Raw genomic sequence first — 15,167 nt, forward strand, 5'->3', positions numbered from 1 at the left:
GATTTCAGGAGTTCAAAGAGAAGCGTTTATCTGATGCCTAAACCTGTGTTAGTCTTAGTTGATAACAAAAATGAAGAGGATATAAATTTTACTGAAGGCAAAGGTTGAATGAAATAGCATACAAAAAAGTTCACCAGGTAAACTATTTGTTTGTTGCTTATTGTGACACGAGTTCCTGTCTCACATGCATCTAGAGATGTTGATACGACACAACCTACAAACGAGAGCAGTTATGGTTTGATGAAAAAATTTAAAGAACTTGAATCAAATAACAACATGAAAATTAAAACACTTATTGCATTTTAACGTAATGAGACATTCGTTTGTACAATAAATATATCAAGGACACAAACACAAAGACTATTTAAGGACATAAATGACAAAGAAAAGCAAGTACTTCTTGGATTATTATCAGTTATTTGCTGTTTTTGATAGTGATCAATCCAGTAACCAGAATCGATTTTTGATTCTGTTATGAACGATACGTGTACGATCCAGACACGTTTAAACTCTAGAACAGTGTCGGGACAAACCATTTGGTATTGTATACATCGAAAGCAGAGACAGAAACTTCAAGCAATAGATAGGGGAAACATGGAACATCAGAATAACAAATGCAATGCAGTTGCTTTTACTCATTCGAGAAATCAAAAGTGATACTCGTCCATTTATGGTGTATGTTTACTGTCGCAACTACTCTCAAAAGCTGTTCTAGAATACATCATGCACGTTGATAAGTGAAAACGTTTCGAGACATGGTAGTTGATCTTCTCAATGTTACCGAGAATCATGCTTGCGAAACAAATCCAATGTCAAAGCATTTTGTAAAGATAGTTTGCAGTTTGTTTACCTCAAGAGAGTCTGTTACTGACGAAAAGGGTGAGAAAAAAGTCCAGAAGTTTTCTCCACTAATTTTAAGCCTCGAAGAAAAAGAAGAAAATGACACTGATGAAAAAGCACAACGCAGAGTAATTGACGTTATTAGCAGATGTTTTAATGTTTGTAGAAACGCAATGGTCGGACAACAACTGGCAAGATACTACTACATCGTTTTAAAAGACTATACATCTGCAGAAGACACCATAAAACAATGCTTGTTACAACTTCCTCATAACTCCTACCTTCTTGATACATACGGACAGATTTTCAAGACCAAAATGGAGCAGTCATTTTCAAATTTAGTTGGGAAGAAAATGGCAAATTGTGAAGCTGCAGAATGCATAAATTTAGCTTCAAAGGCTGTGGAAAAATTTCAACTTGCACAAGAAGCATCCACACAATACGAAGAAAATGCTGCCTTCAACTCAAACAGTTTTTATATGGAAGTGATGACAGCTTTGAGCTTACTGGAACATTTTCACAAGTTTGAATGTTATAAAGATAAAGAGTCATTTTGGAAGTTCTTGAACGAGGATAACATTTGCTTGGAAACATCACCTTACAAAGAAATTGTTGCATTGGCGCCCACTCTTGAAACTTTTAAGAAAAAAAGTGAAATTCAGCATCACTTAGAAATGTCACTTCGTACTCTTGAGGAAAGAGCCTATATGGCTCGCCATTTGACAACTGTCTTTACACCTTCGGGTGATACTCTTTTATTAAGGCCAAGGGAAAAGTTTGAAATGTTCTATGGGAGTAAGGAACACACGTCCCAGTTCGAATTTCTATTTGGAGTAGGATTAAAACTTCTGATGAAAGCTCACACAGATAAAGAAAGTCGTGGAAAGTTTGAAAAGCGAGTAAAAGAGGCAGAAAGACGCTTAGAGAAAAAAGACTTTACAGAACAAGAGAGGGATTTGTTAGTTTATTTAGGGTACAATATTATAAGATTGTCCACAGAGGAGATAAATGCCAGTTTGAGTTTATATAGACGCTTGCTCAATTATAGTACTGATTTATGGAAGATACAGCGAAACAAGAACGCAAAAGATAGGAAATATGTAGAAGCTTATCTTTATTATGCGCTTTTGCATTGGATTCTACCAGGACGATCTGAGTTGGGAATAGAAGGCTTGTCACATCCAGAAACGTATAGTGTTCTCCTTAAAGAATGGGAGGAGACCTACATGATAAACAATCATATTAGAAACAGAGAACAACTTTTCAAAGAAAAACCAAAAATATTTTTTGCAATTGGAAATGGGTCACATGGAAACGATATTGTAGATTTAGAGTGGCTTCGACATTTATGGAGAGAAGCAATGTCAAAGCAAGGACGAACAAGAAAAGAAGTGAAGGCTGACAATCACTGGCAACATCCAATATTTGAAGAGCGTCTTGCGCGTTTAAATGGGACTGTTGACTCAAATGGTAGGCGAATATCCACAGAGGTAAATAAAGTAATTCATTAAATACTATTCATGTTTGATCATTTGTATCAAACAATACTTTCGTTCCTTTTAATTCTGACATAATGTTATTATCCTGTTTGATATATTTCTTCTCAATTGTCTCTTAAATGAGCCTTATTGGCATTTGATTTTCTTTAACGCACGCATGCACGCATATTATATTAAATTTCAATCAATATTCTCTATTAACGTTTCCATTTTTTCCGTACCTATGGAGTTGTCCTCATGTTTGCGCAATAGGGAGAGCATTGAATTTGTTATTTAGGGGAAACTTGTTCGATCCTCGGGCGAGCAAACATTCACATGGACTATGAATTACAGACATTGAGTTTGATGGTCATTTGGCTCTAACTGCAGGTTATGAATCATGTGGGATAAGTATTCAGTCACTTAGAAGAAATTGGTAATTTCTGGTTAATTATCCAGAAAAATTGGTTAAGTTGACTAACAGCTGAGGAATGACAAAATGTGTAATTATCGACGTGAAAAAGTAGAAGACATCCGGGACGTATTATATTGTATGGCTATGTCCGTTCGTCCGGCTGTCTGTCTTATTAAACTGTCATTTTAGTCTGTTACTGGGAGATATCAGAGGGGTCAAAAGGTCTCATTCCTTTGGCCTGCCCTTAGATTGCTTAACAATACTTTCATGATTGCTTTTTTCCTAGTAGATCATAAAAGATTATCGGTAGTTTGTGTTTTGATATTTAAGGTTTGCTTTAACAAAAGAAATTACACATTCAAGATACGCACCAACGAATATTATGAACCCCTCAAAAACCGAGCTGTGACGTTTGTTCTTGCGTTTTCGTGGATGGATCCAGTCGCTCTTGATGTTAGGAAGCATGGTTGGTAATTTTGAATTGTTAATTGTATTTTTTTTTTAAATTATAAATGATAAAATGACCAGATTGGTAATCACACTTTTTTTATTTCCGTATATACATGTAGTTTTTAATTGACTTGATAAAGTTATACTTAACACTGATTTATACACTTACATAGTATTGCTGTCACAGGGACATTTTGTCTCACTATATTTTTCCCATATCGTCTTTTTTTCAATCATTCATATCATTATTTAACTTCATACTAATAACTTCATTTGACCTGTAACACGTTGACGGGCATGACTCACTTAAACACGCTAACCGTTACGCATGCGCACAAGAAATGAGAATCTTATTGCGAGAACTGTTGTGTTCTTCATTGAACCCTGATTTTTATTTTATTGTATGCCAACAATATAATTATAGGTATATTTGATGTTCTAAAACATTGTGACATTTATTGCTATGGCACATATATGTATTTCGCTTGGAATAACCGATAGCACAAGAAATGAGAATCTTACAGGGAGAGCTGTTTTGTTCTTCATTGAACCCTTATTTCTATTTTATTGTGTGCCAACCGTATAATTACAGGTTCCTCTTTGAACGCCCTATCCTCTTGAGTGAAAACTCACGTATATTCATGACATTACAAACAACACACAATTCTATGAGTTTCAATGAAATACAAACTCAGAATGTTTCGAAGCTGACCAAATTATGTAAAAGCCTTTTTAGCTAGACTTTTCGAAAAATAGGGAGAGCAATTTTACTCAACCAGGCGTCGGCGTCACACTTCGGCTAAGTATTGCGTGCAGGTTGTTTTCTTTAGAAGTATTGAAAGAATTATGATTCTATATGAATTCAGAAAACTCAATATTATCCAAGCTCAGCTGCTCTTGTTTTGGTATCAAGCACTGAAAAAGTCGAGAACGCTATATCGTACCTACTGCTATTGTTATGGTGTTGCAATTTTTCCTGTAGGAGTACATATTTATTGTTTTACAATATTGACCTGAGACTTATTAATTTTCAGAAGGTTTTTCGATAATTTCAGTCATTTATTATGATTTACAACTACGATTTTAATTATAAAGGTATTGTTACTTAATCTATTAAAACTGCTCTTTGGCCTAGAATAGTGACCAAATAATTGCAAGTTCGTATCTTGTACAAACAATTTTTTGGTAGTTTTCATAAACATGAGTTTACAAATCGTGTTTCTAGTATTTTTATTTTATAATTTTGATAACCAATTTTACCTTTTCATTTTATTAATTTCAGTATGTTCGCATAACACACAAGTTTTGCAAAATAAAATAAAATTTATACATGAAAACATAAAAAACCTACAGTTTTCAATTTAATCCTAACTGAAAGCCTTACACCTTGTCATCGAGGCTAGTAAGGCAAGTGATATGCCAGTATTTCTACGTTACACTACCATACATAAAAATCCGAAAATTACTGATAAAACAAAAATATCCTTCAGTCTCATTTAAATGATCCTCATCAACTCTTTAATTGTGCTACTTTCATCAACCTCTTAATCCTGATCGATGTTCTCTTGTTTTTGTTATTGAAATGATGAAGTTATGATTAAATTTATAATTTTCTGTGTTATTTGTGGTTTTTATCAGATAAATATTTCAAAAGACAAAATTCGCAGAGATCACCGGAGAATACACAAGAAAATTGGTTTCAAAATTATGATAACAATGATGAACTTGCACGTCAAGATACCAACTTAAGAAATCTGAGCACCTTACCAAAAGAACAACGCCCTAGCTCCAGAGGTAAATGATACAGGTTGAAAGTATATATATTTCATATGAAACGAAACATTTGTTAAAATACATAATGCATGTTTTGCCTTGTTATGAATATGTAGATTTTTGAAATTAATGTCTTGAAATTAACCCGTTTTAATTCTTACAAGAAGTTAACTTTTTTCATAACAATGTTACAATTATTCTCTTGTTGATACTTATGAAAGATGAACAGATCTCTCTAAATTGGTCCACTGATACTGAGCATATTCGGGAAAACGCTGCATGCAAATCAGAAGGTATAGTGAAATGTGCTTATAATAGGAAAAAATGTTGTCTTGCTTCATCCTCTTCCAAATTGCTTGATCTTGAACTTTGCTTACCTGTAATAAATGATCATTATTACATTAGCGGTCTCAACAGGAACTATTTCTTTAAGGATGGTTATTAATCACGTGTGTGATGTTTTTTATTTGGAATTGCTGGTCGACTTACTTTATTCATCTTTAATTGACTAATATACTAATTATCTGTTAATTTTTAAACCATGTAAGCATCTGTACTTTTCAATTGTGAATGACTACAATGATATCAAGAGTAAAGTGTTTCACGCTAGTTGAAAAATATATCTGGTAGTTTTTTAGTGTTTTAGTGACTAGCATTTATAATTCAATGGGCATGTTATGAACAAAATGTCTGTAACTGTTGGCGTGTGTTAGATTTGTTTGACCTTGAAACGGGTGTGTTTATAGATTATCTTAAGATACCATGTAATAACAATAATATCTGGCTGACTAATCGCTTTAAAAAGAGTTTGTCTATATTGATCAGAGTACAGGCTGGTGATAATTTCTTGGCATAGAATGTCATCAAAATTCGTGCGTCGTTATTGAGTTATAGTATTTTTATTTCGTTAATGAAGACAGTCGTTAAGTTCTGATAAAATGTTGCATATTTTACGAGTATGAAGCTTATTAAATGTCATTTTAATTCAAAGCGTTTTTCAGTAGATACTGCCGTTTGGTATATTAGCATTTATGACTGATGTATAAAACTCCATAAGCAATCAACTGTACATAATTAAAATGAGTGTGAAATGTTACTGATTCCCTTCATGCATTATTGCCCTGCTTTATTGTACAGCATGATTACCTAAACCAAAGCCCTACACACATGCTCATCATTTAAGTATTTGTTTAGAAAAACTCAATGATATTTTTCTTGCATCAGGAAAGGATATATTTTAGTATGTATTAGATATTTTAGAAAAACTGACACCATTTAAATTGCCATAGAAACCAAATTTGTACACACATTCATATTTTACATGGTAATTTGTCAATTTTAGATAAGATACCAAACTAACATTGTTTTCAAATCTTCAAAGTCAGAGATTTACAGTTATTAATGCTAAATATCATCAATTAAGTGATGTGAATTATACGGCTGATGAAGTGAGCTTGTTAACACTTTGCTTTGATTATTTCCTGCAGTCATTTCCATATTGGTTGACATTATATTGTACATTCTTGAGTGCTTTGTCTTAATTTCTTCTTTTCTATCTATGTCGTAACTTTAATATAGTACAGAAGATAATTGCCATATGAAAATATAATTAAACATAAAAAAACGTTTTATTTTAGTTGAATTGACAAGTATGGGTTTTACGACTCTCTTTAAACTGATTTTAAATAATAATATTTTTAAGATTTATTACTAGAAATTAACAGTATCCTTTCGATTTTTTTGTATGTTTATTATACGTATATGTAGTATAGTAATTGATGTAAACTTTGTTTCAATATAATTTACATATACTATTGTCTGGAACATCAGCAAAAGAGAATTTCGTTACACTGTACTATTATAATTATTCTGGAAATAAAGTGCTGAAACAAAATGAATAGTTTATGTGTAACCGACTCGTACCTGAATCTAATGATAAGAGATAATTGAAAGTACCTCAGCTCTTACGCTCTGGCATCGACGTTAGCTGCATTAAATAATATACATAATATAAACTCTACAAATATTGAAGTGGCCTTTTTCTTTTATGTGTAAATGATTTATTATAACAACTTGAAGATTACCTCTTTATATGTTGCTAAACCACCTATTTTGTTTCATACATAGGACACCACAAAAAGGCTGCCTACTCTAAATCCGAAAGTCAAGTAACAAAGGTAAAAAATAAATGAATCGTTCTATTGTGTGTCAATCATATTGTTTTTGAATTACTTCATGATTTATTTTTTATGCATTTAACTGTTTTGAATTATAGTTGCTAATAACGTGTATTATATAAAGCAGAAAAGGATAAATAAGAATAGCAGTATTAATTACTTGCCAGTATTTGACTTCAATACTGTCGATAACTTAGATAAGTGCCAGTCATTTGATTTCAGATAATGTTTAACCACTTCATTAATCATAGCTCACAGTTTACAAAACTTTAATACTGGGTACTAGTTTAATCTGTCATAATATACCTATCAATTATATTTACATGATTTTTAGAAAACTTTCTCTATGGATGATGGTGACGGACAAAGTAACAGTAAGAACTCATCACTTAGGACAGATGGTTTTGGCCGTGGCAGAGGTCGAGGAATCAGAAGCCAGGCAGTTGCACCGACCGGAACTCGGTCAACATTTAAGGAGGCAACGGCTGCGGATCATGATTCTTCTCAGTTAAACAGGGATCGGAAAAATATGAAGACATGTATTCCTGATGAAAAAGGGCCGCTTGGTGTTTTCAAAACAGAGTCTTTTGAGTCAAAACACAAACCTGATACTGGAAACGATCAAAAAGGTCTATATACATCTAGAAATAAAGATTTTATTTGGTATCCTATAGTCATAACTTTTTACATGAATAATGTTGATGTTGCTAATGTGAGATATTTTATTTTTTCTAGTTAGTATAATATTTTATAAAGTATGATTATGGGAAAATTTAATAGCAAAAACTAAGTTTTCTTAAATGAATAGGTATTAAACTATATTATGATGTGTAATAATGGTATATTGACTTTTAAAAATGTGAATTTGTTTAGAAAAGAAATCGTTTGCAGCCGTTGGAAATGATTCACCAGCTACTCCTTGGTCAAACATTGCTGGAAGCTCCATTAGTGCTTCAGGTAACTAACATTTGTTCATTACTCGACTTTTGATCAAGTCAAACAATTCATCACGAGTACATTTAATGCGATTCCGCAAGTAGGCCCGTTTTTATATATAGACAAAACTCACAATGTAAAATGATGAACAATTTGCAATTACACTTCCAAGTCTATGATTTAAGATATTTATGTTTGTTGCAGAGAAAATCGCATTTCTTAGCACTTACAACATGATTTAAACTGTATTTTGCCTTTCATGAAATGTGCATAAAACCATGAAAGATTTAACTTGGTCCTCAGAAATCAAGCATATTGTTATTGTTATAATTTAGTATTGTCTTTTATTATTATACGAAAATTGACCTTCTTTCACTTTGGACCCACCAAGTAAAAGTCAATCTTGACCGACAATTCGGAATCATCTTATTTTGATAAAAAAAAAGAAACTTATAAAACGTTTCAAAATATTGACTTTTTTTTAACTCAAATAGACCAGATTGGTACCTGGTAGGACTGTAAACAGATATCATACGCCTAATATATCACTATTTAAACTCATTATTGTGCATTGTCGTGTTTAAATCTATTAAAAAAAGTCAGTTTTAATTACCTTGTCTCGTACTTTAATCAGGTCAGAGCTCAACAATCAACATGACTAGAACAAAAACCTGTGAAGGAAATGTATTTACGGAAGATGTCCAAGACATAGATGAGATCGATAAAGAATGGACTACCGTGAGTATTGTTATATTGGAAAATATTTAATCTTTTTTAAAATTGAATGCTTACCTTACTTCAGAAGATAAATAGAAAGAGATTATGTATGTATATATTTATATTTACATATAGTGCGTAAACTGCTGTATGTATATTAGTTTTTATGTTACATGACGATATAAATTTTCGAAATTATTACCTGATCAATGTTCAAATAATTATCACATCATTGTTCAAACGGGCTATTCCAAATTTACAAAATTTACAAACACAGTAATAAAAAGTCGAAATCGAGTTGACTTTTTCAATACTTGTGATACTAATATAAGAAGATCGAAATGATATCAAATTTATGATAAAAAGAAACAGGATATTTCTGATAGAAATATACTAGGCAATGTATTTCTGAGCGAAATATACATGGCAAAATGCCCTTTGTATTCAATATTTGTGATGAACAGTATTTTATTCCAAATCGTACCTATGAAATTATGCATAGGTATCACGTTTACGGGCTGTTGCATGGCTCTATCAAACATGTCTTAGAGATACTGAATCGGGGATGTCGGCAGACAGGGCTGGTCAAAGATTTTGGTTGAAGAAATACATATGTTCCTAAGGACGGGCAACAATAATCATGTTGGAATATTAAGATTAAGTTGCAAATCTGAAATAAATTAAGTGTACAGAAATGTCAGCATCTTCATTTTAACAGAAGCGTTGTTTTAATTTCAAATTCCTATGCACGGTTTTCAAATCATTTGCAGGAACTTGGAGACACACAATTATTTGTCAATGCTATAAAATAACAATGAATTGAATTGATCGGTTTTAATTAACCGCTCATAGTGCAAATTCTGAATGGGCTCAAGGTTAAAACAGCTAAATTATAATGAGTAATTGATTAAAGTGACATTATCCCCATCTCACGTAAACGTCAATGTAAATTTACGTGTTACCATATTTGTTTCCAATTCTAATGAATCTTCTCTAATTTACGTGTTTTACCGAAATTTTTCAATAAATATCCCTAAGAATTTATCAGTTAGAGTGGACAAAATGGATGGGATAGTCTTTTAATATTTTAGGCAGTTTTAATCTTTTAACCATTACCTTTGTAATACTTTTTTAGCTTTCACTTTCAGTTATTGGTCAATCACCATTAAAGGGGTCAATCTTTCGAAATACATATCTAATACTTCTCAACTTTACAACGATAAATTGAACACAATGTTATACTTTATCTGATTCACACGTTGTCGTTTTGATTACATGCTGTATAGCATTTTTGGAAAGTTTGTTTTGAATTCGGTCATAAATAAAAACAATTTATTAAATGAGTTAGAAGTTTTGTCTAGTATAAGAAACTAATTGAAATATTTTAATGAATAGCGTATCTTTTATTCTTAGGTAAAGAAAAAGTCTCGTAGCGTCAAAAAAGAAAATCAAAACATCAAGGCACATATATCTGCTCCTCGTTTATCTTCGGCATACACTTCAAAACAGGAGAGGTTTGAAGAACTACTAATAAAAAAATGCCAAGAAAGATATCCCCATGTATCCCGGTAAGAAGTTATGTAAGAAAACGGATTCAAATTGTTCACATTACATGTTGCATTTGAGAATATTCATATGTATTAATTTGTTGGTCTGTGTTAACGTGTGATAGCGTAATTCTTGAATAAGGAATTTACTTTATTTCAACTTGTTGATTTTAAGTTGTTTTCTTGAAAACAGTCATTTGTGTTTGGAATAATCAACGCAAAAAGTTCCTTGGAAATTTACGTAATCTCTCGTTGGCGATATAGTTCTTACTAATATCTTGTATTGCTGTTGGGCTGAAAGGAGAAACCATATGTCATTTGAAACGCACTAACAAACAGCGTTGCAGTTACAGCGATTATCGAATTATATGAAGCCAAATAAAGTTGGGGGGAAGCTTACAAAATATCTAAAGTAGGATTAAGAAGGTTATGCTAATAGGATATTTATTCAATTCATTCTGACTTTCTTGACAGTTTGTAATAATTCTCCATCTTGCAGTTTTAAATAACAAATTGGTGAACTGGTTGGAAAATCGTTGCAAGTTTGTCAAAGCTAACATAAAGACGAATGTTGGAAAATTTTCTATTGAAATTACATGTATAACCAATGATACTATACCAAGTAAAAAATTTAATTACTTCCACTATCTCCACCTTGAAAGAAGTGGATTATTTCACTTTACTGATAAATGACAATGAAATTTTTCATTAACAGATTGGCTGCAATGTAAAACTATATAAACAATTTGCCATTTCAAACTTGACAAATACTAGTATTGTGAAATATGGGAAGTGGAGATCCCTAGAAATCAGTTAAATAAAATCACTGACTGGTTATGAAGGGGGCTACACATGTGAAAATTACGATCTTACGCTTCCTCATTGTCGACTTTGACACTAGATCTACATGCATTTAGATATGCCAAAGGAACGGAAAAAATATACTAGTATTGCAATGCGATAAATTAATGAGCAAATTGTTTCAAATATGTCTCACATTTTGATTAAGTTTCCCTTGATTTGTTTTATCTTCTTGGGTTGGATATATATACCTGCATTATTGTTTTATCTTCTTGGGTTGGATATATATACCCTGCATTATTGTTTTATCTTCTTGGGTTAGATATATATACCCTGCATTATTGCCTGTGTGTAAACCGTTATGTTATTTATATTTCAGAAGTAAATTGATAAATGCCTATAAAGATGTCAAAAGTAGTAATAGCGGAAATCTAACAGGAATTAGAATGGAGAACATTATTGAAGAAATCGGGAAACATTTGAAACACTGAAAGTGCTTAAGAGACATTGTAAAATAAACATATTATAAGAAAAATGCAGATGTCACGGACGTACATGAATACTTGTTTTTAATGTACTTTTTCATATGTTGGTTAAATATAGTACATATAGTACTAATATAATGTTGATTATGTAAATATTGATGTCGTTATCATTTGAAACAAGTCTATCTATTTAGAAAAGTTGTGAAATTAGGAATTTTAATTAAGTGATGAGATTGAATTTGTATTCTCATAATGATCATATATGTAAATTATTTGTTATCTATGAAAGCTATATGTAAATACGTTACCTTGCCTTTATTTAATTTTTTGAAAATGTATCGTTTGAATGTTGGCATCATGGCATACTTTCTCTTTTGAACCACACTATGTGATATTCCTCTTCACCTAGGCTGTCCTCAATTCCGTTTCCACACAATTCCGTTTCCTCACCGAATCTATTTTACCCCAATTGATTTTCTCGGGTAAACTGTTTCCCCTCTTTCAGTTTTACCACAAATATTTTTTACCCTCAATCCATTTTCTCATCCTGACTATTTTAAATGATGTTTTCATATACATGCTAAAAACATAAAACTGACATGAGCTTTTTCATTTTTACGACTTTCCCCCAAACACTAACTAAATATTTCAATCGAATAAAAAGTTCCCTTTAAGAGATAAAGGCGCTCTTGGAAATGAATTACTCGACGCTTTTATCTCATATGTCAACAATCGCCATTATCAGAGACACATGCAGTTGTAATACACACTAATTACGCATGTTAGCCAATAAGTATGTGTTATGTTTTAAATATTAATTGTAAAATAATGTGAAAAGTAACTTCATTAAACAAGTTTGGCCGTCCAATTGAATTTAAATGTAACAATGTTCTGTTGTTGTTGTGATAATAAATGATGTTAATATGCTTATTAAATATGTGCCTGGTTATTATTATTGGATTTTTTATTTTGTATTGTTTAACTTAAAGAACGTCAAAATTCTTAACTCTTACTCTGCTGTAACGGATAGTTATTAGCTTTTAACAGCACGGGCGACAGTCTCTGTACTTCTGGTAGCTCAGTTTTGGTATTTTGAAATTGAAAACCCTTAAACTTAGAAATTACTATTCCATATTTCAAGGGGACATATACATTACACAAACTGAGCAGTTTAAGGGTTAAAGAGTAAATCACTTTTATGAATGTAAAAGATTGTCCCCCTCTTTCTAGTTGTGAGTTATGGAAAAACTTCATACAGTATTTGATGCAATATTTTGGGACAATCTACAATTTTTGTTTTAATTTTGTTTTTTTGTTGTTTTATACATTAACGTCATTTTGTATCAGTGGTTGTATTTTTTTTGGTTATCTGAAATGAAATGTTTTACATATGATTTGAAACATAAAGAATTACGTGTACTTAATATGTCAATTTTTGGTTGAATTATGTTTTTGTTCAGCATAAACTTCATTTTGTATCAGAGGTCGTTTATATTTGACATGAAATGTTTTATATATAATATGAAACATAAAGAATAACGTTTTCCTAAGTCAATGTTTGTTTGAATTATGTTTTTATTGTTCAACATAAACTTCATTTTGTATCAAGGGTTGTTTGTATTTTTTATGGTTAATTGAAATGTAATGTTTTATATGTAATGTGAAACATAAAGAAGAACGTTTATTATATGTCTTCATTTAAATAAAAAAACTATTTATACACTGTAATTCAAATGTTCTTGTCTTTTTTAACATCTGAACGGAAAAGATTATTCTGTATTATGTACATGTACATAATATTAAGCAACGTTTTGAACAGTATCTCATTTATATTTAGATGTGATAGCAAACTGGTGTTAATGATAACTGTTTTAGTTCTATTTACACTTGACATGTAACTTCAAATATCTCCACTGAAGACTAATGATATTATATATAATGGCATTTAACAAATTGTTATTATTTCATTGCTCATACAGCATGCAGATACTTGCATCAGCTGCTCTCAAGTGCAATGTGTCCACATTTATCTACATGCATATTTGGGGATTGGGTGGAAGGTTACTGAAATTATCCCATAAAATATGGTAGATTTACATATACACCTGGAAATAAGTTAAGTACAGCCCGGTAATTTAATCAAAGCACAGAAGGCGCTGAATTTGTTTGGGTCTCAGAATGTAAGAAAGGTGCAGGTTGTGAGATTATATGTTTAGTGCCACCAATGCTTTCCAGCGTTTTAATTGTAGTAAATTGGCTGTTAGACTAATTGCAACACTGATATTCAATCCAATGTTTATTTGACTTTAACAATTTAAAAAAATGAGTAACCTTTACTGGGATTTGAACTCCAGACCTCTCGCTTCCTTAGCGAGCCCGAAAACCCTTCAGCCACGGTGAATTTATATGTGAACGGCCTGAAGAAAACCATATTATTCTAAATTAGGGCTTGTAACGACTTTAACTGTTGTTTAACACAGATGTAAATAATCCTGGAGCTTACTATAAGCATGTATATTTATAAAGAATCAAACGGCTGCAAGTTCTGTGGTATTTTCTGATCTTTGCAATCTAAATCGTACTGTATATCTGTATGCATTTTCCTGTATAAGTTTATTTTTATGTATTATAATTCCTTTTGTAAGGCACCAGAGTTTGATACATACGGAATTCTGCAGAACTAGAGTTGCATCAAAAAATCATTTATGTTCTTTTTTTTACGACAGCCACACTTTATCTTTGTATATCATGGCTACTTCCTTAACAAAAACACTTAAAAAAAAGAATTTAACAAAAAAAAAAAAGTTTCCTCGACTGGGATTCGAACTCGAGACCTCTCACACAAGAGAGCGCGTTACCACTGTACCACGGAGAAGTTATACACAGTATGGCTGAATAATATCAAGTCATTCTAAATTTAGAACTTCCATTGCAGTTCGGGTTTGTAATCCTTATTAATTTCGTGGTATTTTGTTCAGGGTAAACCTGTTGTTTATAATTGAAGTAAATATTTTAGCGAAAATCCTCTCGCCCAAACGGTCCGGCATGTAGAATCTATATATTCCACTACTCGGTTTGTGTAGTATTCGGTAATCAACATGGCTAAAAATAGTATTTTCATTGATAAAATCATATTCATCCGCGTAATTTGTGATTGTGCATTTATTGACAATTCTATAAGCCAACGCTATTGTTTAACTTTAAATGCGTTGTAATTTGTTGGATACTTGTAACAAAATAAAATATTTCTTTCTTTTAAATCGCTAGTTTTAAGCTGTTTTGAGAATTACTTGTTGTTAGGTTTGTAGTAAACTTCTGTGTCAGAGATTGAATGTCCGCTTTGTATTTAGTTATTTTCGATCAGAAAATACAATAAAACAATATTAGAAATCTTTGACCATTCGGGAATTACTTTGCTTGAAAATTGATGCGCCTGTCTTTGACCATTTTTACGCAGTGATCTCCCCTGAATTTTTCGGCTTTAGTGTACATACAAAAGGGAAGTAACCGCTCCAAAATAGTGGACTACTTTCGGCATTTGCAATTAA

The 15,167-nt window shown here is 31.7% G+C and overlaps 1 protein-coding gene across 3 annotated transcripts; it reads left to right on the forward strand.

The window, feature by feature from the left end:
- The first annotated feature begins 646 nt into the window (after positions 1-646).
- Positions 647-13,347, forward strand: LOC132731997 (uncharacterized). 3 transcript variants are annotated; one of them, XM_060718314.1, is made up of 10 exons: positions 647-2,330; positions 3,064-3,199; positions 4,822-4,977; positions 5,178-5,249; positions 7,084-7,133; positions 7,468-7,762; positions 8,007-8,090; positions 8,704-8,807; positions 10,200-10,354; positions 11,514-13,347. In XM_060718314.1, exons 1-10 carry the CDS (start codon positions 756-758, stop codon positions 11,623-11,625), a joined length of 2,739 nt encoding a protein of 912 aa, XP_060574297.1. In that variant the 5' UTR covers positions 647-755; the 3' UTR covers positions 11,626-13,347. The 3 variants fall into 3 exon arrangements, with proteins under 3 accessions (XP_060574297.1, XP_060574318.1, XP_060574307.1); XM_060718324.1 differs by lacking the exon at positions 5,178-5,249 and having other exon boundaries at positions 648-2,330; XM_060718335.1 differs by lacking the exons at positions 4,822-4,977; positions 5,178-5,249.
- Positions 13,348-15,167: the final 1,820 nt, after the last annotated feature.

This window comes from Ruditapes philippinarum, unplaced genomic scaffold (assembly GCF_026571515.1).
Source record: "Ruditapes philippinarum isolate M1 unplaced genomic scaffold, ASM2657151v2 ctg2963_1_1_1_1, whole genome shotgun sequence".
Classification (NCBI taxonomy): Eukaryota; Metazoa; Mollusca; class Bivalvia; order Venerida; family Veneridae; genus Ruditapes; species Ruditapes philippinarum.